The 25,286-nt window shown below is 34.5% G+C and overlaps 1 protein-coding gene across 1 annotated transcript in view; it reads left to right on the top strand.

The window, feature by feature from the left end:
- The window catches only part of AstA-R1 (allatostatin A receptor 1), a 148,833-nt gene extending 123,901 nt beyond the window's left edge, over positions 1 to 24,932 (top strand). Inside the window, exons 6-7 of the mRNA XM_017613983.1 lie at positions 24,341 to 24,496; positions 24,599 to 24,932. Coding sequence (XP_017469472.1) covers positions 24,341 to 24,496; positions 24,599 to 24,703 — 261 coding nt within the window. The 3' untranslated portion in view covers positions 24,704 to 24,932. The remainder of the gene's footprint in view (positions 1 to 24,340; positions 24,497 to 24,598) is intronic.
- The last annotated feature ends 354 nt before the right edge of the window (positions 24,933 to 25,286 follow it).

Raw genomic sequence — 25,286 nt, forward strand, 5'->3', positions numbered from 1 at the left:
GAAGTATTCCTTGGACACACACACAAACTAATGGCAATTTTTTTCTTGTCCGCTTTTTTGAGAGCTGCATACTGGCCTTTAGTTGCAAAGGGCAAAAAACCGTTATTCCTGATAATATGAAAGCTTTAAACGTTCCATATTTAAATTGGGCGTCACTTGTATCAACCCACGTCGAGCGTACGTTTAGTACAGTCAAGGCTTTTCTTCGCGAAAATGCAATGAAAATGCTGCCAGCAAACTTCAAAATGAATCTTGCGGTTCAAAGTTACTACATCTATAGAGATTAAAGTTTTGTGAGTTAAAAACTCTAAAGGAGACTATTTTCTCAAAGTAAATTCAAAGTAGAAATTTTTCGTATAATGAAACTATGTAGTTGATAGTTTTTCTCTTTTTACGTGTAAAATAAACATTTCTAAAATAAATGCATTTTTTGATTATTTTTCGGTTTAGTGCCTTCTTTTGCCTTTTTTGCGATTTCTAGTGCCTTTTCTTGGCTATTTCGCTATTTTATTTTGCCTTTTCTATCCTATTTCGTTATTTTAGTTTGCCTTTTTTTATAGGTTCTTTTTTTAGGTCCTAAAAAGCCGTTCCCTGGCTATGGGACATTGAAATAACTGGAGGAAGTTTGGTGGAAATTGATAAGGGGGCTAACTCATGTATGCAGTCACCACCCACTAGGTGCCGCGCCCATTTTACAAAAATCAATAATACATGTTGTGTTNACATTGAAATAACTGGAGGAAGTTTGGTGGAAATTGATAAGGGGGCTAACAATATACACTCATGTATGCAGTCACCACCCACTAGGTGCCGCGCCCATTTTACAAAAATCAATAATACATGTTGTGTTTTGTTAAGAGATTGTTCAAGTTGGCGTGTTTAGTTATTGAAATATCGGAATTTTCGTATTTCTGAAATTTACTGTTATATGGTCGGTGCGGCAATTTTAGTACGATTTCAAAAATTTTCAACATATCGCTTTTTTGAGCTTATGTTGATAAATGTACCAAGTTTGGTTCAAATTGATGAACCGGTTACCGAGATACACATATGTCGGCGTAAGTGGGCGGTACCACGCCCATTTTCCCAAAAATTTCCCTAAGTGCTGAGAGGTCATTGTATATATCGGATTTGAGTAAACTAGCTTAAACTGTTACTAATTTATCGCAGTTTTCGTATTTCTGTAAATTAACGATATATGGGAGGTGGGCCTTGTCTTCAATTTTTAAAGGGTTTCTTAGTGAGGCTCTAGGCAATGTTCGTACCGAGTTTGGTGGGGATTGGTGAAGGGACTAGAGCATTTCATCGTAAGTGGGCGGTGTCACGCCCATTTTCAAAAAATTTCATAACTGTCTTATTTTATGCCAAAATTCTACTTCGCGTACCAACTTTCAACAATTTGGATCCAGTATTTACGGCAATATCGAAGTATTTGCATATTTCGAAAATACCGTTATATGGGAGGTGGGCGTGGTTATTGTCCGATGTCGCCCCTTCTCAATCCCAACCTACCTTGGATAAAGGGAAACTTACTTACCAAATTTCGTGGACATATCTCAATTTGTTTTCGAGTTATCGTGTACACGGACAGACAGATACGTCTTAATCGATTTCTCTTTTCATTCTGAGCATTTATGTATACATTTGTCTATCCATCTATCTCGATTGGTTTCGGCTGTTACAAACAACTGTTATGCGAGCAAAGTTACAATAACCTTGCGATGGTGGCTATTATTAGCAGAAAAGTAGCTAATTTGGTTTGCGTAGTCGTCACACCCATCACAGTGACTAAAATTCATATATCTCGTTTGGATTCAATTTAAAAAAAAAAGGTTTCCAGGCAATATGTCGGAAAGCTAAAGTAACACCGGCACGCAAAAAAGTGGTGTGTGCTTTTAATCAAAGCCACCTACCCACATGTGTTTCGACCCATTGAATCGAAATCTGAGGTCCGTTTGACTCGTATTCCTCCAAAATTTCGAGTTAATTGCGGAAAATGTTAAAAATCGGCCCTCACATTCGGATTCAGCGGGTCGAAATACCTGTCGGTTCAATCCCTGGCCAAAGCAACATCTCAAATAAATATAGAAAAATGTTTTTTTCTTAACAGCGGCCGCCACATTGCAAACAACTTCTCCGAGTGTACTTCTGACATGAAAACCAGCTTCTCATAAAACTGTAGGTCCCCCCTCTTTATGTGAGAAAATCAAGGCGAACGCCACAAATCGGAGGAGAAGGTCGGCCAAACACTAACGTTTATGCTAGAGCTAATCTATTATTATTATTAGGTGGGTAGAATTAAACCTTAAAAAGTGAGTAGAAATATCACACCCGTCACTTTGGAATAAACCACATGTAGTCATACATGCTTACTTACACTTTTAAGTGCAATAGGTAGGCGTCCGCACTTATACGTCAATGCACCTGAATGCAGGCGTTCACTCCTTCGATTGGATTCAAACTTCAGGTATACATTTATGAATGTGAGAACCATGCTCATGACAAATTGAGCCGACAGGAAGTCAATGCATAATGAATCGGATCAAACTTTTATACATTTATACTTATTTACATACATATACACGTACATATGCATGCTGTAATGTAATTTCATTTGTAATTTGCTGCTATTGAGTTTGGGCCTATGAAGGTAGCTAGTGTACATACTATACATACATACATATGAATCAAAGGCAAAGTTGTCAATTTTCAAAAAATCCCGGGATCCCGGGATTAGTTCCGGGATTTGGATATTCATTATTTTCCTGCAACTTAACATGAAAAAATTGCATCAATATAGTTTGAGAAGCTGTCCTACCATATAATAAATAATAATTAAATGCCTACTTTATTATTTAAGTTGAAAAATATTTTATTAGTAATCAAACAAAAGACAGTAATTAAATTTATACGCATTTATCAATACTTTAGCATGTGCATATTTGATAAAGTAACTTAAAGCATGTCGAAAAAAGCTCGATGCAAAAAAAAAACTTAAGTCAACATATCGCACACCGTCTTCAAAAGAGTCGCAACTCAAAATTTTGCATTTTTGAAATTATGTACTAAAAATTTACACTTTTTACTTTTCAGCAAAAGCTGGAGCAAACTTTTGTAATGATTTGTTAAAAAAACAACCTAAGGTGCTAACAAATAGTTTTTCGCATTTTCTGACAAACGTGTTATTTTGAGTTGTGACTCTTTTGAAGACGGTGTGCGATTGTATTGTGTGGCTGAAAGAAGTTCTTAATACTAGTGGCAGAAATAAAAGAAACGCCATATTTTAACCAGTTTAATCTATATTTCTTTATTTAATATTTAAGTTTTTTATAAAAGTCTACCTCATTTTACATGTAATTAACTGTATTTAAATGCGCATTTTAAAATTTGTACAAAAATTATAAAAATGCAAAAAAGTTTCAACTTTTTACTCAGCATTTTTAGAAAAATTTGAGGTATGCAGTTTTATAGCCCATTAAATTAAAGTAGGATAAAATGCAAGTTTCATGCAGTTACTAAATACCGTTGATTTTTGAAAATTTTTTGAACGATGCTGGGCATTTTCTTCCATATAAACAAATTGTCGAACATACTTTCTATAGAAGAAATGCGTGACACCGCCAACAAAAAAATTATGGTGACAGGTAACAAGATCAACGGAAATAAGGTCAATTGACTTTATTTCGCACCAGGGTGGGTCAATTGACATTATTACCTTTTCAAAAGCGAAATAAAGTCAACAAAAATTTGGAAACAAAGTCATTGACGCTATTTCCTCATTCAAATGGAAATAACGTCACTTTAACGACTTTATTTCCGTTGATCTTATTACCTGTCACCAAAAATTATAAATAATCAATGTTACTTTTAGTCACTTGAAAATTGCACTTCCTCCTCTTGTATTTTAATGGTAGTGCGCGCTTGCACTCATCAGCACCTGGGTTCAAGCCCTGGTCAAAGCAACATCCCAAAAAATATAGAAAAAGGTTTTTTCTTAACAGCGGTCGTCCCTCGGCGGGCAATGGCAAACCTCCGAGTGTATTTCTGCCATGAAAAACAGCTTCTCATTAAAATACAATCGCCGTTCGGAGTCGGCGTAAAACTGTAAGTCCCTCCGCTTTGTGTGGCAACATCAAGGCGCACGCCACAAGTCGGAGGAAAAGCTCGGCCAAACACTAACATATGTGTAAGCGCCAATCTATTATTATTATATTTACAAATTGGCTACCTAGAAATTTTCTAAAAATTCTGAGTAAAAAGATTGAAACAGGTTGAAACAAAAAAATTTCAAAATACACCAAGCAATCAATATACTATATACTCACGACACTATGGGCCGAATACAGTAAAACTGCGTTTTTAGTTTTAGAATTTTTTTAATTAGAACTTTATGATTTCATAGATATGACAAATTCGAAAAATTATTTAAAAAATTCAGTGCAATGTAGAATATAAATGGATACAAAAAACTGTAGGATTTAAAAAATTAAAATTTTTTGGGTTCACAAGGGCGAAAGGTATTGAAAATGCCCATAGAGAAAAACTAAAAACGCAATTTTACTGCGTATATTTGACCCATGGCTTCGCGAATATATTGATTTTTTTGTGTATAAAATTGCCTGTTAGCTTAACATTTATAAAAAAAAAAAAAAACATATTAAATATTAAATAAACAAAAGAAATATAGCACAAACTGGTCCACATAAGGCGTTTCTATTATTGCCACCATTGCAAATTACAAATCTCGAAAATCCCGGGATTCTTGGCAAATAATCCCGAGATTTTCGGCACTTAAAAAGGCCGGGATCCCGGGATTAACATCCCTAATCAAAAGTATCGGATTTTACATTTCCATATTTAACGATAAGTCGAATGGAGCTGGAATAATAAATTGCAAGAATTCTAAAGAGAAAGCTTTCCATTTAATTTTTCGGTAGCTACCTTGTAGGCTTCATCATTAAAAATATGTAAAAGTATGAAACATGGAAATACTCGTACATATGTGGACACATTTCAGCATAAATCTTTGTTTACTTCTATACTAATTAAAAGACCTTTGTAGATAGATTATAAGTACGGTGACCAGATTTCCTGTGCCCAAAAATTGGGACATTTCTAACGAATTGCACTTACCTGAGCTCTTAACTGCAGTTAAGCTCTTGGTAGAAATGGGCTATTAGATGTCGATACTGATCACCTCACGTCTTCCTGGGATTCCTGGGTTTTTAGTTTAAAGATTTTAAGGTGACACTGTCCAACCCGGGAAGATTGCGAAAATGGCGTCCTGTCGGTAAATGATGGTATTTCCATTTACACCGATGGCCCAAAGATGGAAAAAGATGGGTCTGTACTCCGAGAACCTTCAAATGGGACAATCATACCGCCTCCCTGTTAACTGCACTGTCTTTCAGGTAGAGATATTTGCCTTAGGAAAGACGGCTTGTCTCATACGGGATAGTAAGTCTCTGTCAGGGAACGTAACTATATTCTTTGACAGCCAGGCGGCATCAAAAATATAAGGCTCCAGGGTGGTAAAGCCGAAAGCAGTTCGGAAATGTCCTGCAATATTGACTTCACTCCAAAACCTCTCTCTCTCTGTTGCTGGGTTCCTGGACAAAGCAATATAGAAGAGAACGAAATAGCCGCTAAGAGGGATTCAAGAATACACCACAGCCGTAACCAATGACCTTAGGATCAATCGGGACTACTGTGAGGTGTCAGATCCTTGTAACCTGGACTAAATAAGAGTCGTACTGAGGAACTATTAATACTAAACAAAAAGTAAGGGCACTCACAGGTGTCATCACAGGGCACTGTTAGGGATGCAAACGATGCATTGTTATTTTTGAAATATCGATAATATCGGTTCAAAATTCGATGTTTGTCATCGATGTTTACAATTTCCTAAAATCGCTAAATTGACGATACATCGATGCCAGTTTCAGAGATATTTTAGCATCGAATTGTAACCCTCCTGCAACCACTCTACAAATGCAAACGCATTTGGGCTTCACGCTTTGCAAGACAGTCAGCCCTTTCGTTGCCTTCAAACCCTTCATGCGTGACGCTATTTTGGCTTTGCTTCAAGAGTTTACAAGCCTTGATGCCGTTTTAAAAGACTCTAAGGCCTTTAACGCTGCCTGAATGTCCGATATAATATTTATTTTGGCCTCATTTGCCTTCTACGATGACATTCGCGAACATAGACTTCGATTGGGAAGACTTCCGCCTGAAATCTGGTTGAGTACGAGCCCATTGGCAGACTTTTCTGGAATCTTGGTCCAAGTACGCCATAACTTATACCGCTACCTAAAGGTGAAAAGGTGCCAAGTCCATTTTTTTCAAAGTTTAGTTTTTGGTGGAGAATGACAGGTAATACGAAACTACAACGATTTTTCGTCTGTCCGGAAAAATTTCTAAAAATGGACTTGGACCTTTTCATCCTTAGGTAACGATATATGGATGTGCGTATTGCATATTGGCAATAATAAGGTATACGTTTGTACTTAGGAATCAGGTATATTTACATGTTTGTAGCCGCCATTATATGAACGCACCGGTGAAATATTTGTGTAAAAAAGGCTGCTGAAATATTTGGAGATACGTACATATTTTCTATTTTTCACAAATAACTATTACTCATTGTCCCGAAACCTACCAAAATTCAATCAAGCCTACCCACCTACAAAATGGAAAAAAACCTACCAGTTTTGGTAGGAAAAGCCCATGTTTGGCAACACTGTGTGTAACTATATTTCGATTGGTTTTTATTTACTTGGTTAAAAATTTAATTTAAAAATAATTTCTTCCTTCTCTACTTCATACAAACTTCGACTATATTTGTTTTACATTACAAGGGTGGCAATTCCAATTTCTTATAGAAATGGTTTTGTCTTTTTCTACCTCACACCTTTTCTACCGGAGCTCCGAGAACTTAAAAAAAAGTTTAATATACGCAAGTTTTGGGAACAAATTAAATTAATTAAAAATAAACTGAACGACCCGATGTTTGAAAACATTTTCAAAATAGCCCAAGGTATATGGTCTATTCCACATTACTCCACCCCTCGGCTCTTCAATAAAAGCAAACGATTATAATACATATTCTCAAAGTTTTTGTGTTGATATAAAAATACATACAGAGTCTTTAAAACAAAAGGTGACTTACAGAAAGTGAAATGCTTAACTAATTTTTATTCTACTTTTAATACATATATGTATATTTTTACAAGATGCTTATTTAAAAGGCGTTAAATAAACGTATATTTGTTTTAAACATTCGTTGTTCTTATGAAAGCGTTTTCAATTTTTTGTTGGCATATTTTTATTTTATTTTATACATTGTTTTCTAACGTTTGTTACAATTTCGAAAAGTTCATTTATCATCCCTGAAATACATCCATATGTAAATATTTTTATACCCGAGCGCACTTGTGCACAAGGGTATATTATTTCTGTTCACATAACGATTGTTTGTAACAGGCAAAACGAATCGAGATAGATATAGACAAATGTATACATAAATGCTCAGAATGAATAGAGAAATCGATTAAGCCATGTCTCTCCGTCCGTCCGTCTGTCCGTCTGTCCGTCCGTCCGTGTACACGATAACTCGAGCAAAAATTGAGATATCTCAACGAAATTTGGTATGAAGGTTTCCGTTAATCCAAGGTAGGTTGGTTTTGAAAATGGGCGAAATTGGACTGTAATCACGCCCACTTCCCATATAACGGTAATTTTCGGAAATACGAAAACTGCGATATTTTAGTAACTACTGAAGATTATTCACTCAAAATTGATATATACAATAATTTTTAGACGAAAAATAAGAATATCATAAATTTTTGGAAAATGGGCGTAGCCACGCCCACTTATGGTTACATGTGTATATCTTGGTAACCGCTGCACCAATTTCTTCCAAACTTGGCACAGTTGTTGGCCTTGGTTCTGCATACCAAAATTCAAAATTGATGCTTGCAACAATTCTTTACCAAGAAATACGTTTATGGTAAAATTTTGGAAAATGGGCGTGGCACCGCCCACTTATGATCACATATATGTATATCGGTAACCGTTCTACCAATTTGTACCAAACTCGGTATTTTTATTGTGCTTGCCACATTAAAGCAAAACGTTGAAAATTTTTGAAATCGGACTAAACTTACGGCCGCTTTTCATATAACGGTAAATTTCAGAAATGCTTGAAATTGCAATATTTCGCAATTTAAGGACCCTAATTTACTCAAAATTGACACACCCCGGCTTACCATGTAGCGGTAGCTTTAGAAAAGGTGAAAAAATATATAGTTAATACTAGCGCCGGGTATTTAATGTTCGGTTCCACCCGAACTTAGACTTTCTTACTTGTTCTAATTGAATTCAGAGAGTTGGAATTGAAAAGTATTAAACTACAACCTAACAAATTTTTAAACATCGGAAACCATCGATATATAGAAGCTTTTCTTTCGATGTATTTTAGCATCGATGTCCATTTTGCATCGAAATATCGATCGCTAGGCACTGTCCAATAGTACCAACGCTCCAACGATGGCATATACCAACAACCTCCCTCTGCAGAAATTGTCGGGCGAGGTTGAAGATGAGTCGATTCAATGCCCAGCTTTCCTGACAAGGCGTCTCAAACATTTGGGATCAGGCTTTTTCAATAGCTTGGGGCTACATCCACGGCTTCATCCGGGATAGTGAGTGGTTTGACAGACCTTATACTGACAGTATGGATTAACCTCGGTTACAAGGGTGTGACTCCTCCTGGTACTCAGAGAGGGCATTCACAAAGGGTCCTCCTGCAATGGAAGTACGAGTCATTCATACGCGCCTTCCTAACCTACCTAACCTAACACATAATTATCAAAACCTTATAAAAAAAGACTGGAATATAGCGAGAGTATGAGTTTGACAGAATAAAACATAACCAATGGTCGCAGAAAATAAGGACGCTGGCTTTGTTTATAGCTCCCTTATATTCTATGTCTTTGTGATAACGAAGTGCTGCTACGTTTGTACGATTTTTTTATTTTTTTTTGCCAGAGTGCAGGGAGACTCTTATTAAATTAATAAAGAAAACACTGAATGTCGGCATTTAATCGGTGCAATATGAAAAGACTGGGCACTTATACGTCTCGAATTTTAAAAATTATTCAGCGGGACAATTTTCTCAAAATCGGTACGAATGGTCACCGTAATTATAAGCTACTGGCGCACATATGTAGCTGAAGTTTAATATGTAATTGTGTGAATTCGAAGCTCCATGAGATGAAATATCAAAAAATAGTAAATTTTATTGATTTAAAACTCCTTTTGTCGTAAGAATACGAATGCGAATATGAATAAGGAAATGAATATGATAGCTGGCTTTAATTTTTGCTCCAGAGCTTTTTTAAAAGTGTTAAATATACACTTCAATATTACATGAGTAACCTTGTTTGCATTCTAAAAACTTTATAGAGTTGCCGCCAGAAAAAAACAATAAAAATGTGGTTATTTCAATAATAAAAGTGGAGCTTTTGGGGAAGACTTTTTAGCAGGGCCCATCACGATTATGATCCTTATAACAAAAATCATCATTTAGCCGTTGAGATTGGATGTCTATTTCTTCGATCAATTTTTGATCATTATTTTGGGTTTTTATTTTTTCTATGACATTATAACCATTATTTTCAGATTTAATTTTTGAGATCAGAAAAGATTTAAATCGGTCATAACAACGCGGTCTTCATTATAACGGTAAAAAAACTATCAATTTTAAAATAACGATTATATTTGATCGAAAAAATCAACAATCACAATATAACGATGTAATTTCACCAAANAGATTTAAATCGGTCATAACAACGCGGTCTTCATTATAACGGTAAAAAAAACTATCAATTTTAAAATAACGATTATATTTGATCGAAAAAATCAACAATCACAATATAACGATGTAATTTCACCAATAAAATATAAAAATACAAATTTAACGATTATTCTTGATCGAAAAAATAAAAATAAATAAATAAATAACGATATTGTAATGATGTAAAAATTAAAATCTTGAAATTTAGTGTTTATTTTCGTTCCCTGCTTTTTAGGCGGTTGGCAATAGACCAGTGTCACCCACCCAACGGTCTGCGTATATTAACCCAAGAATAACACAACTTATATAAAAGCCCAAAAATCACATTAACTCAAACTGAGTTCTTCCCTATGCATTATTTGTTTTCAATTATAACACTGTTGACTAATTTTACTTGTAAGTTTTACGATTCAAGTTTGTTTTTAGATTGATACAGTTTATTTTTAGATTGATACAATTTATTTTGTAACCACCCCTGCTAATAATAATGAAATCAAAGCCGCCCGTAGTCAAAAAAAGAGGTTGGAAAACGCTGCAAAAGACGAACTCCCTTAGTGATATCTGACTACATGCTCTAAAACTTATTCTTAAACCACTGTTTAGCGAGCTTCGTTAATTCAGTACCATTAAAGCATACATTAAGGAAGAATTTATGTCCAAATTCACAAATATCATAAAAATTGTTTTTGATTTATAAATGCTGTAACTAGCCCAACTTTGCCTTATATATGTATGCAGATTAATATTTAACACTTCGGAACACAAAATCTGAAAAAAATTCTAAGCCGAGATTATATATCTTCAAATATTACCAAAGGTCGCCTTTCGGCAATTTCGCAAACCTAATACTTTCGATCATTTTCTTTCATTTCTTCTTCCAATTCTTTCTTTTAAAACTGAAGGAGCATTGTATAGTACCTATACTATACCTATACTATAGGTAATACATTTTAGGGTCATTCGTGTACGGAGGTGATTTTCGGTGACGCGCAATAATTTCAGTGGAATTAATGTCACTGACACCGCATCGCGACGCGGGCTGCAGTGGTGTTATGCACTTTTAAAGCTGTGTTCGTAGTAAGTGTGTAGTATGTTAGAAGTGTATTTTGTCAGTATTTTTTTGATAGAGCAATAATGTCCATGGATTTTACTGCGCTTTTGGAAAGGTTATCTATGGACGATAAGAAATACTAATGTCCATGGACGCTATTTCTTATCCGCCTTATTACACGTCACCGTAAAGCTTGCTTGATTTTTAACATTTCTGGCATTAATTCACTTTCCAATTGTGTATTAATGTCAATGACATTATTTCCACAATTCTTCTTACATTGTTTCCTTTTGGTCTGTGTAATAATGTCACTGATATTAGTTACTGACATTAATTCACTTTTGGCCCGTGTATTTATGTCACTGACATTAATTCACTTTTCAATTGCGTATTAAGGTCAGTGAGATTAATTCCATTGGCATTATTGCACTTCACGTCACCGATTTTTCAACCTCCGCAAAGCACTGAAAGACCTTTCTTCTTACACTGTTTCTTTTGGTCTGTGTAATAATGTCACTGATATTAGTTTACATTTGGCTTGTGTAATAATGTCACTGACATTAATTCACTTTTGGCCCGTGTATTAATGTCACTGACATTAATTCACTTTTCAATTGCGTATTAAGGTCAGTGAGATTAATTATATTGACATTATTGCACGTCACCGATTTTTCCACCTCCGCAAAGCACTGAAAGACCTTTCGTAAGAAGCTGCGTAAGCTAGAACTTTCATTATCGAATTGACTAGTCTGTAGCCTTCATCTAAAAGACTTGTCGTAGTAGCAGAAGTTTTTCGAAGCTCGTCGGCTATTTCAGCATGGCATGAAAGTTTTTCTGCTGGCATTTTTATCAATAAGTATGCATCAATGTCTAGAAAACAATTGTTTAATGACTAATACGAGTATTATTAAAATCATAACAAAATTAATTATATTATGAAGAGAACTTCGTACCTGTGAGGTACACCTTTGTTACACATTATTTTGTTTCATCTATTTTGTGAATACTAATTCATTTGTTAATATATTTCAATACATTCTAGATCAAATCTTTCTTTTGAGGTTCGAAATTACAGTGCGTAGTTGACCACTGATAGGGGTTTAACTATCGATTTTCTTATTTTAAGTGTATGTAGTTTAAACTGGCATGCATCTATAGTTAAACTCTAGTAAAATTTAAATTTTTTTTTGTAAAACGAAATTCACATTTGCATAGGCAACTGGCTGAGTCAGTGGGATCACCGCTTCGAATCCTACTGAAAGAAGTCTGATGAGGAAATATGGTGATTTCCGAAATAGCTATCACTTCTACCATTTTTTCAAATTATTGCTGCTTTTCACAATAAGCTTTTCATTAAAAACGGACTCAAGCTCAATAAAAATTGATGAATGGAATAAAAAACTTTTTAATAAAACACGCTTTTATTAATGGACTAAAAATTAGAAAATAATATTTCTCAGTCCCATAGAATTTGGTTTGATAACTTTTCATTTTGAAATTTAAACAAAAGACATTATAAGTAATTTATGAGATTGAAAACGGAAAGCGTGGGGCGCATGTAAATATAATACAATACTTAAAAGTGTACAAATGTTATTGAAATTTTTTTTAAACATTAAATATCACATGAATTTTAAATAATAACCAATTTATATCTTTTGCTACGATTTTTCTGGTCTTTGCTACGCAATCGGATTCGTGAGGTGCCAACCCTGCTCACCACAGCGAAATTTGCGCTGTCAAAATTAAAACCCCGCAAGTATGAAATTGAATACAGCCAAAGCGAAATTCAAAGTTCGTTTCGTGTCGATTGGTTAAATCCGGCTTAAAATAAAATATTTTATACTAATTTCTACTTTTTTATATTTATTTAAATTTCGTTTAATTTTTCAAAATATGGCAACCGGAATTATAAATGCGACGAAGTGATATCAGCTACCGCATCGGCATCGCTCAATTCGGCGAATTTCTACGTTCGCCGATATTGTTTCAAGCATATAGCTAAGAAAAATTTTTCCTGAACAAATATGTTTACTGTATTGGTATAGGAATCCGCGGTAAAGTTTATATTTATTTGTTTATTTATTGACACATTGTTTGATCAGTTTTTGTGGCAAAGAGTAATGTTTCGTACTTACAAATTTCCTCTGTGAATGCCCAGGTCTAGCGGCTATTAGGTGTAAAGCACTAAGCAGATATATCAAGACCTACTATAGGTGACATCGGCGAATTCATCAGGGAATCAAGATGGTTTGACCGAGGAAACTAGAGATGCATAGGTATTTATCATTCCCATGAAAGTGCATCAAAATGGCACAAAATACGCTAATTATATCATAGTAGCCGGGAGGTCGACTATTTCTAGGTTTTTGTAGTCACTGAAAACGAATGTGAGCAAAAAATACAAAATATTTCAGATGACCATTTTCCCACTATAACACCCCTGTGGAACACAAAATTAATTAGACCTCTCCCTCACTACTTAGAGCCCAGTAACTATACGCTGAAAGGGTTGAATTTTGTATTTCCATGTTTTTTGGGGCGCCTTAAACCAAATATGACCGTAAAACATAATGTCCACCTAGCCGATTACCGCCAAATGAGCTTAAAGCTCACAATTCCAACTATCCATATTTAAATAGAAAACTAAGAAATTAGGAACTGGCTATGAATATATCTGATATAGTTTACGTTAGGTTATGCTGTCTGACTTTAAGATATCTCACTTAGATTAATGTAAAGTCATACATAGTACTTTACCCCGATGTTTAAGAGCATTGTCGTTCATTTAGCGAATTTTAGTAGACACTTTGGTCCTTTGTCGATTGCTGAATGCAGGCTCTGCAGCTGTGCCTTACTGACTAGTGCGAGTCTTTGCCTGCTGAATGCTGGGCACTCACAAACTATATTCTCCTCAGTTTCTTCGTGATAGCGATACTTCCTACACTTTTTGTCTTCTAGAAAAGAGCAAATGCCCTGTTATCAATCCTACCAGAAGTCTCGGGTCTGTTCTTTTTGTTGATAGAAAGAAATTAGTAAGTTCCTTGTCGTATAAACTTATAATCAGGGTTGCACTGAGTTCTTTTCTAAAACCTGTTCGTTGGCGGTACATGAGCAGGTCTTGTAATCTTTTGATTTCCCGAAAGGGAATTGGTGTATCCTTCGGTTGTAGGGCTCCTAAGAAGACATGCTTTTTGGCTAGCTTGTCGTCATTCTCATAACCTTCCAGTGGGTCCTGGGACGTACGTAGATGGTTTTAGGGAATATGGAAATAGGTTTTATGACTATGTAGCTAGCATAGTTTTCTTTAATACAATTATTTAGAAAATAGCTGCATTTAAACTTTTTCAATAAAATCACAAATTAAAAAGTGGCACCTCGGTCACTAAGAGTTAAGATTTTTCTTTTTTGCAAACATGTTGTAAATCATATGCCAATCAATAAAACAACCATGTTTTCTTTTTTTTTCAAATAATCTACCAACCTACTATGACCGAATATAATTAAATTTTGCCACAAAAATGTGTGAAGTTCCCCATGTACATATAGTGCAATGGTCGGCATACTAACACATTCCACTGATTCAAAGGGTGAGACCTTGTTGTCTTTCAATTTTACTTTTTGGCTGTTAGAAACAAGATAGGAAAAAACGGACAGAAGTGCCCAAAAGGTTTTTCTTTCAGGAATTCGAAAAAGTACAACAAAAACAAAGATTTATTGCACAACTTCTGGCGTTATGGATAATCATGACTCAAAGGAAGACGGGGTGAAATTCAAGCTATGAATGTGTAAGTGAGGAAAGGAGCTGCCAGCTTCTAGCTGCATTCAGCCGAAAATCCGCCACAAGTTGAATGAACTGCAGGCTTTGATGCCTCCGCTTGTCTTCTGGTATAACAACACAGGCAGCGCAACAGCTCGTTTGACATCAGATCTAATGGGCTTAACGCTTGAGAGCGCGGTTGTGCAAGTCGATTAAGCTCTTATATTGGAAAAGTTTTTGGATACGCTGGGTAAATCGTCTTAAAAGTACTAAGTAAAAGCGAGGAAGAATTTTGAAACGCCATATTCAAGGGGTATCCTATTTCAAATTTAATTGAAGCGATTGCTGGAATACGTGTATCTACATACTAACTTTTGTATTTGCTTACACAATATACGTACAAACATGCATAACTACATTCCTATGTAAATATATCAATGCTTACATGTAGTATTTAACTGCTAAAGCCTTAATACCTAAAAATGTGATTAAAATTTTCAAATAGATTTCTGAAAAAAGTTCAAATATTTAGAGATGTGATTTTTTTCAAAAAGTAGTTTAAGAAACTATTTTCATTCATTAAAAAACACAATTTTTGCAAGCTTTTATTTCCAATCGATTTTAAACTAACTTCCCGACAAGCTAGAGACTTGAAATTTTCAGCATGGTTCCAATCCCGATGACAATGCAATTTAAAATATAAATGAAATACCGGAAATTAGCTTTAACTGTGTTTAGCATGGCCAAACTGTTAAGCTTTAGGCATTTCTATTAAGAATTACTTTATTTGATTTCCACACACAGGGACTTAGGGATTTTCAGTACAAAAATCTGTAGTTAACTGCCGATTCTGAGTTAACTACGCATTGTGAAATTGGCACTTAGTGAAATACAGAGATACGATAAAGGCACGCATAATGCACATGCGTGCATCTTAAAAGTGTACGTACTCCTATTATCCTGCAGTCGAAAAAATGTCAGTTAGTGCGATATGCTTATTCTGAATACTGTTAAGGTGATGCATAGCCGTGTGCCATGGGATGTTAAAGGTAAACAGAAATTAATCGCCTATAATTAACATACCGAAGTGGACAAAAGGCTGGGATTAGATGGAAATGCTTCAGTTTAAGATGGACTTTACATTTAAAGAACTTTTCTATTTAAACCACCAAAATAAAATCTTTATAGGAGCTGTTTTCATTAGAAAGGCTTGCGCAAACGGCAGCGGTACGACACCTCGCGGTATAATTTGGCAGGTTTACTCATAGAGCGCTACCGCCATCAGTGCTTCCAACTATTTTCGTGTAAAAAAAAAAACAGATTTATATAAAAACCCGCTAGAGATAGCAAAACCAGAAAAATACAGTGACTCAAACAAATGACCACGTGTTGATTTTTTTAACATTCGGTTATTATGTTTTTATAAAAATACCGTCCAAGCTTAACCAAAGCCACACAATTTTAATCCGATGAAGTGCAAATGTCAAACCGCCGAAAAAACCCGTTGATTTTTGAGAATTATTTTTTTGTGACGGACTTTTGCACTTTTTTTAATATAAGCAAGAAGTTTTTATTAATTAGTACAGTGATCTCCGGTTAGTGCCATTCCCGCTTAACAGTCATAATCAGTGTTGCCACTTGAAAATATTTTTAGCTGCCAAAATGCCTACCAAATCAATTTCCAAACTACCAAAAATTGTTTCATCATTAAAACGAGATTTGTTGAATTCGCTAATCAAATTAGCAATAAAAATTAAAAGTACACGTAATATTGTTTACTGTTTACTACCTTAAGCTTAAACAAAAGAAATTCGGGCCTTTAAATAAAAGAAAGTATTGTTTGCAAAACTTTTGTAAAATATGTAAATACCTTTGAGATTGAAATTCATATCAACANCGTAATATTGTTTACTGTTTACTACCTTAAGCTTAAACAAAAGAAATTCGGGCCTTTAAATAAAAGAATTAACGTATTGTTTGCAAAACTTTTGTAAAATATGTAAATACCTTTGAGATTGAAATTCATATCAACATTTTTTTTTGTATGTGAAAAAACCAAATCAGACATTCCAGAAATCCAAATTTGATTCAATTTGTATACACTCACCCTTTTTTACCAATACACTCACACAATAGCCTTTCACCAATATTTCTTTCACGACGATAGGTAATTTCTCGTTCTATTTCAACAGCTAATCGGTCAGCACAGTATATGCATACAGTAATAAACCTTTTTGAGTATTCCTCGGGGGTAAAATCTGATCAGGGCTGATAATGAGAAGGAACATGAAGTTTGCTGATTCAGAGTTGCACACAAAGTTACTGTGGTATGAAAGGGAGCATCAACCGTACGATGGCAGAGTGGCACATGTAATTTTGTAAACAAACACTTTTCTTATAATTTTAATAGATAATTGCAATTTATTTTTCAATATTGAGATATCCAGCTTGTAGCCAGAGTCAGTGGCATGTGAGGGTCACTAAAATTTACTCATCATGTTGGAGCAGCTCCAGGCAATGGGCAGTTGAATGTGCCGCCTGAACTTATGACCACCATAACCAACGGAGTCTCCAAGCAAATGCGTGGCCTGAATTTATACGGTAGCAATTCAAAGCAATTACTATTGTATGTGTGTATGATTCATATTTGTGACATTCTTTACTTTGATGTTAAGTATTTTTGAGGAACTCCGGGTAATGGTCGCTTAAACTTGGGTGTGCTTAATGAACTGTCTGGGCGGATGCGCTGGCATGCAGTGGAGTCTCTATACGAACCTTGTTTTTTTTTTTGGAAGAACGACTTAAATATATTCGGAAATTTAGAATTTTCCTTGATAAATTCACACAATAAAACAAAATTCACGTTTTTTTCATAAAAATATAATCTTACAATGGATATTTTTTTCCATTTAAGAAAACTCCATTCAGTGCCCTAATTACGATTTGAGTTTTCAAGTTTATGGAAACAGAAGTCGTAATTATCTACTTAACTATTGATATTATTCTTAAGTAAGCATTGATATTATTGGTTGGTTGCTATCGCTCAGGAAACAATTAGCGCATAAAAGCGCCATTTTGGTGCACTTCTCGTGGACAATGATATTTTATTATGCCGTAGCCTACCTGTCAGAACATTCCAGCGGTTCAGTCAAACCATTTAGAACCGCTTATAAATTTGTATAAGTCGCCTATTGTAGCACTAGATAGATCCGTTAACTGCTCCACTATGTGTTTCCCGAAAGATTTATGTCTTAAGTGAACCAGGCCTGGGCATTCACACAAGAAATGAAATACTGTTTCTTCGCTGCCATCCAAGCCGCAGCTGCGGCATATTCTGTTGCATGGAAGACCTATTCTACATGCATGTTTTCCTAGCGGCCAGTGACCGGTGATAGTCGATACAATTCTAAATACTTCTACTCTTGACCTACTTAGCAGTTCTGCTGTTCTTTCCCTGCTAAAGTCAGGCCAAAGCTCTCGTGCTATCTTGCAAGTCTGAATCTCTGACCACCTCCTCCTTGCCAGTTTCAGTTTATACTTAACATAAATTTTGTTCATAAATAACACATAATTATATATTTCATATCCTCGAAATGAACTTTTTGTAATCATGAGACGAAATTCCCCACAGTAAGTGTTGCCGTGCGCGCAAAACGAAAACGCTGTACACAACCCAAAAGTACTCCTCGGGGACGAAGTGGTGAAAAACTGCGAAAAGGTTTATTACTGTATATATTGTGGTCATAGCTTGAGTTTTTGTTTGCAGAAATTGTCTGCTTAATAAAATATAGAAAAAAACAAAGAAATTTAATACGTGTGAGCAAAGTGAAAGCAGTGTTTTGAGCGTGCCAATAAATTTTAATATTCAATGTGGTCATATTTTCAAAACATTTTTGCCTACCAAAAGCTTCAACAAATCAACCAAGCTACCAACGGAGAATGAAGCTACCAATTTTGGTCCAATTAGACCAAAACGGCAACGCTGCTGCTGTGCATCCCTAGTCTATGTGGTAATTTCAAAAGTAATAAAACTGTACCTTAAGGCCGCATATGTAGATTAGGAATGTTAATCCCAGGATCCCGGGATCCCGGACTTTTTACTTGCCAAGAATCCCGGGATTTTCGGGATTTGTAATTTGCACTGATGGCAATAATGGAAACTCCTTTTCTTGACCAGTATTGGCTATATTTCTTATTTTATTTAATAGTTAACATTTTTTTATAAATGTCAAGTTCATTGTACATATAACACCTAGTAATAGTAAATTTTAAACACAAATATCAATATATTCGCGAAACCATTGGCCAAATATAGTAAAATTGCATTCTTAGTTTTTCACTCTGACGTCAGTAATTCAAAAATGATTTAAAAAATTCAAAGAAATGCGCTTAGAGAAGAAGTATGGGTATAAAATTAATGAGGAAACCCTGTATAATTTAAACATACTCAAGTTTCTAGTGCAGAAGGGCTGGTAAATATTAAAAATGTCATTTTAAAATTCCATCCTTTGAAATTTCGCAATATTTGTTCGAATTTCGTTCTTCTAACTTTGTCAGCTTAAAAATTACCTATTCGTCCAGGCAGTGGCGTGGCCAGGATTTGACGAAGGGGGGATTAAACAAATTTGCATTGACAACTTAAAGTTGTGATACACAATGGCTAGAGGCGTCGCCTGTGTGCATTCTTTCATATATGTATGTATGTATTTTTACGGTTATATATTTTTTGTCTACTCGGTTATTCCATGGGGAATTCATGCATTATTTAAATTTAAGAAATTAAATTACTACACCATTTTAATTAATTAGTGTGTAGTCCAGTTTTGTTTTGTAGAAGTTTCGTTAGTATACACTTCAGTTTTTACACATTGAATATATCTGCATATTCATATATTTTCGCGTATCTATTTACATTCATTTATGTACAAGTCTACAAAAGTTTATTACTTATAAAGGCTTATATAATGGGCCTTATTTTAATTTTTGAGTGATTTTCATTTTCATTTTTCGAATCTATGAGTAATATATCGTCGTTTAAAGTACAAAACCGCGTATCAACAAAATCCAAATTCGCGTATCAAGTTAATGCAAAAACGCGTATGTGAATTATGTAAATTATCTTCTAGAGAGTAAAAATACTCATATTTCAAAATGGTTCTCTTTTTTATAAAGCAATCGCATACCTGGCCAGTATACTTCAGGATGAATGGATAAGGATTGAGCCAAGAGCTTGTGTGAGCAAATCCAATTTTTGGCAGCCAATGCCAGTTACGCGGTTTTGCAGAATGACGATACGCGGTTTTGTACTTTAAACCACGATATGATTGTTTGTTATATACTGGCTATATTTCTCTAACTTATGATTGTGCCAAAACTGAATGAATCGTGCCAAAAAGGGCCTTGAAATGAAAATGAAAGTGCCAAAAATGGCACTATAGTGCCTACTTTTCCATCACTGTATTACATGATACGAGACTCAGCATGCAGCCAATCAGAGCATCCAATGATTTTGTGCTCTAATTTGGCAGCACCTACACACCATGGAAAGCTAAGCAAAATGGTGAAATTCCAATCGCCTCGCGAAAAAAGGTACCGTTTTCGATCAAAGGATTTTTAGTTTTGTGTTTACAAAAAATGCTACAAGACTGCGTTTACTATCTAAAAAAAGGTTTTTAATCGCGACCTAAGAATTTTATAATGCTAAAACATAGAGAAAATATTTAAATTTTATAAATTTTGCGTATTTCGCGTAACAAAAACTGACACCGTAAATTCATCAATAAATGCCCGTACTTAGTACTATTTTTCCCAAATTCACACTGGCAGTTTATTATACTAAAATTTAATAGGCCATAAAAAGTGTGAAATTTTGTTGAATTTTCATAGTTTTTGTACAAAGTTGAAATTTGAACTTGCTTGTTTTTATTAGGTAATGGGCGGTACTTTTATAAAAAAAAACGTTCAAAATGTCACGTCGCTATCTATTTTTTCACCACTGTGCGCTCTGGTTAAATTAATGAGCTTGCACCTAGTATTTTCAGTCCGTCTGAATTCGGATTTTTATGGACGGGAGAGAGAAGGGAGTAGAGTTTTAGCGCATCAATCTCAAACCGGGAAAATTACGGTATTATTTCGGTCTGATATTTTATTGCTACCAGAACCAATGTGTACACATAGCTCGAATCCAGTTTTATCACCTGAAAAGCGCAGTGTGTTTCGCAAAAGGTCTGAAAAGACTAGTATGTATAGGCTCAATATTCAAATTCATAATGCATCAACCGATAATTTTATATATTAATTGAAAGATAACTTGTCATCCGTCTGTAATAAACAATTTTTAAATCAGAAGGATAAAATAGTATTGTGTTATTAATTCAAAAGTAAATAATTGTAGTTCAATGACGAAGGGGGAGGATCTATCCCACCATATCCCCCCTGGCTACGCCACTGCGTCCAGGTGAATCCAAAAAATTAAAATTTTTTTTTAATTCTAAAGAAATTTCCTATTGCATTTGTTACCCATAGTTTTATTCTACATTGCATTGAATTTTTTAATAATTTTTGAAACTAATTATATCTTTGAAATTACAAAGTCCTTCAAATAAATCCTGCGGTCAGAGAGAAAAAATAAAAACGCCACTTTAAATAAAAAAGTAGCTTTCAAACCATGCCACAATAATTACAGGTATTGTCTTCCTAGAGAGTTTAGTTAAGCAATTTTTTGGCGTTTTTATTTTTTCTCTCTGATCGCAGGATTTCTTTTGAAGGGCTTTGTAATTTCAAAGATATGATGAATTCCAAAAATTATTAAAAAATAAATGCTCCTTTGTTTTCATTTTAGGTGTATTCGCGTATTCTTCCAGAAGAAAACTCTCAACAGCAAAATTCGAATGAATTTATATCTGTTCTCTCTAACAGAGAGAAATGTTAGCAAAAGTACCCGAACGCAAAACAAGCAAAAACTTGCAAGTTTTTAGTACAACTGATGGAAATTTTGTTTACATACAAAATCATAAAACAGAAAACTTGAAAAGAATATAAATTAAAAGTTTTCATAAAGCAATTTGCTAAGCAAACATGAGTGAATGAGTATTTGCTTTCTTCCGATACATTTGCAGTTCTAATAAGTTATTTCAAACTTGAAAATCATAATAATAAATCTAAAGTAAATTTCCATATTTTCATAAATTGAAAACAGATGACTTTGATCAGCTGTTTTTCTCGTTTACTTTGGTGGATTTTTGTGTACGCGAACAGGAAAATCTGATGGTTATCAAAAACTATCAATACGCGAATAAACCTTTTGACGCAGTCAATGTTGATTCTTTTACTTTTACTTGACTTTGCTTTTTGTTTTCGCTCAATTAAGTTTTTATAATTTTTCAAAACAAAAGAAAAAACTTTTGAAATGAAGTGAGCCACACAAATTTTGCATTTATTCACAAGCAAATGTTTTTTTTGGCTTTTGCAAATTGAATAAGTTCTCTGTAAGATGGTTTGTAAAAAAAATACGCGAACATAGGTATATGGTATATGGGGCATGGAAAAAGGGATATTTTCAGCATTAAACATTTTAGTGTGGGCAACAATGATATTTTTTAAACAAGGCAGATCGGAATATGCGCTCTCTGGGAAGACAATACCTGTAATTATTGTACCATGGTTTCAACCCCATTCATTTATTATTTATTTCATGGTAGGAGAGTTTCTAAAACAATATAGAAGCAATTTTTTCGATTCAAGTTGTTGAAAAGCAATGAATATCTAAATCCCGGGACTAATCTCGGGGTCTCGGGATTGTGACAACGCCATCCCGAAAATCCAGTGATCGGAAAAAGCCGAAAAATTAACTTCCCTAATGTAGATATATGTACATTAGGGTGGCCCAAAATTTGTTTCCTCCAACCACCCCCCAGACCCAAAGAATATCAAAAACAAGGAGACACGTATCTTTTTTTATATTGAAACCGATTAACATTTGCCAATTTTACATGGGGAAATACATTCTTTCGTAAAATTGCTCTAAAATCGTTAAAAATAAATATTTATTATCGAATAAGACTATTTCCCTTCAAAAGTCTTCAAAAAATAACACTATGACGCTTATTTAGCTTAAAAATTGTACTAACTGTATTTTACTAACAGATAATCCTATCTTATACATACAAAAATTAGATATTTTAGATTTTCATAACAAAATCACGCACGAACAGCGCAGTGGATGTGCTTAATTCTTTTCTGCACTCTACTCGATGTTTGCTATAGGTTTGTGGTAAAAAGTTTGGAAAAATATGATTGCTAGATAGTTAGAAATTTAAAATTATTTAAAGGTCGATAAAATATTTAAGTTTTTTCATCAAAACAAAAACCGTGTGAAGATATTTAAAGATATTTTTGAACTGAGTTGCCACCTTTTTAAAAACTAGAACAATGATTATTAAAATTTTAAGCTTATTTAATACCACAATATGGGCATCATACGAAAGCTAGCGACGAAAGGTAGCGGCGATATATTGCACTCATTTTACTTTTTTATATAGGTGACGACTTTATCCAGAAATAATGTAGGGGTTAGAACTTCATTTTAACTCTTTTTGTTTGAAACTCATACTTTACTTAACCGCATGTAGCATTATTTAAAAAATGTTGTATTATAAATAAATGGCAACCCCATTTTTCAAAATTTTATACACATACACCCAGAAATAATCGAATAGAATGCAAACAAAAAATAAATAAACACATCAAGTTAGCTGTTCGTGTGTGATGTTGTTACGAAAACATAAAATAACTTATTTTTGTATATACAAGATAGGATTATCTGTTATTAAAACAAACTTAGTAAAATTTTAAAGTTCAATAATCATCATAGTGTTATTTTTTGGAGGCTTCTGAAGAAAAATAGTCTTATTCTATAAAAAATTTTATTTTAAGAATTTTATAGCAATTCTACGAAAAAATGTATTTTCTCCATGTAAAATAAGTGGGAAACTTCTAAGTCCCGGTGGCACGGGTAGGCTTACCGTACGTCCTCCTTTGTGCCTAAAAAAGAAATTTCCTCCTTTATGACTGAAATGTTCTCCTTATTTTTGTACAAAAATAATAAACAGTAAATATAGAAAAGAAAAATAGCCAAAAGTGGTGAAAATGTCACTTGACTTAATCAGCTGACCACAAGTGGATATGTACATATTTTTTATTTAAAGCGTTTTTATCAAAATATATTGTCCCTCAAGCGTCATCGTTTTGAATTATACCTGGAGTAAATGTCCTCCTTTATTGTTTCAATTGTCCTACCAAGTTAAATGTTCATCTAGTAACCCTAGGCACGGGTAAATATTAGTCGATTTCAAAATACAAAAAATGCGTGTCTACTTATTTTTTATGTTCTTCAGATCTGGAGGGTGGCTGGAGGAAAAAACATTTTGGGCTACCCTAATGTACATACATACATAAATCTGTTCTACATACTGTTATGTAAAAATTTGTGTGCACAGACGACTCCGCCAGCACACGTCTGATATGCTAGCGTGACCTATGCACCTGCTGCTCAGCAGCTAATCGAATCTGTGCCACTTCGCCACTGACACAACTGACATGTGCCTCTTATTTCCCTTCTATATTTCTGTTCAATTTTCACTGATCCTTTTATGCACACTCTCTCCATTTTCAGGTCATACTCGTTTTGAAGGCATTGGATATGTATGCATCTACGCATCTAACGGTCATAATTCAAATCATTTCGCACGTACTGGCGTACACGAACTCCTGCATTAATCCGTTTCTCTATGCTTTCCTGTCGGAGAATTTCCGCAAAGCATTCCGGAAGGTAAGTGCTAGAAACAATGACAAAGAGATCAATGAATACAGAATTTGATTCAAATTTTAAAGCAAAAAAAATCTTTCCTTTTTCCGCCATTTGCGTCTTCAGGTCGTTTGGTGTGGTACACCGCCACCACTAATTAACAACCAACAGATCACCAAGACGACGCGCACAACCAACTGTAATGGCACCTCTAACGTGGAAATGTTATAAGCCCGCAATGGTGAAACAACCAACAACAAGCAATGGCCACCCACAAGCCAGCAGCAGCTGAATCAGCACACGCAAGCACTTCCATGGCTGCGGCAAACCACATGTGGTGTTTCAGCAACTGTAACTTTAATGCAGTCGAATTTGTTGTTATTTCACATTTAATACAAACACTTATAGTATGCAGATGCATTACATATAAAGCTTATTTCGAATGCAGCGTGTGATTTGTATGTATGTACATTAGAGTGTTCTAAAAAAAATTTACGAGAAAGGGTTTGGGGCACCTTCCAAGACTTTTCCTCTTGTCGAACGAGGTGCTGGTACCAAACTTTACGTTTCTAAGTATAAATTTAGAGGATGCTCATGATGCTCATATTTTACTCTAGAAGTATTGTGTACATGTATATATTAATAAAAAAATTGGTTAAGTAACCTAAGGATATTTCAAATTTAAATTATCTAAAAAAATATCACAAGCTTCAGTTGTCATGGCAACAGTCGCTTTTTATAAAAATCACCAATATTTTTGCCAGTTTTACACCGATGCAGTAGCGCATTTCAAGGTCATTGAGCACCTTGTATT

The sequence above is a fragment of the Rhagoletis zephyria genome, unplaced genomic scaffold (assembly GCF_001687245.7).
Source record: "Rhagoletis zephyria isolate East Lansing unplaced genomic scaffold, Rhagoletis_zephyria_1.1 Rzeph_scaffold_00746, whole genome shotgun sequence".
Lineage (NCBI taxonomy): Eukaryota > Metazoa > Arthropoda > Insecta > Diptera > Tephritidae > Rhagoletis > Rhagoletis zephyria.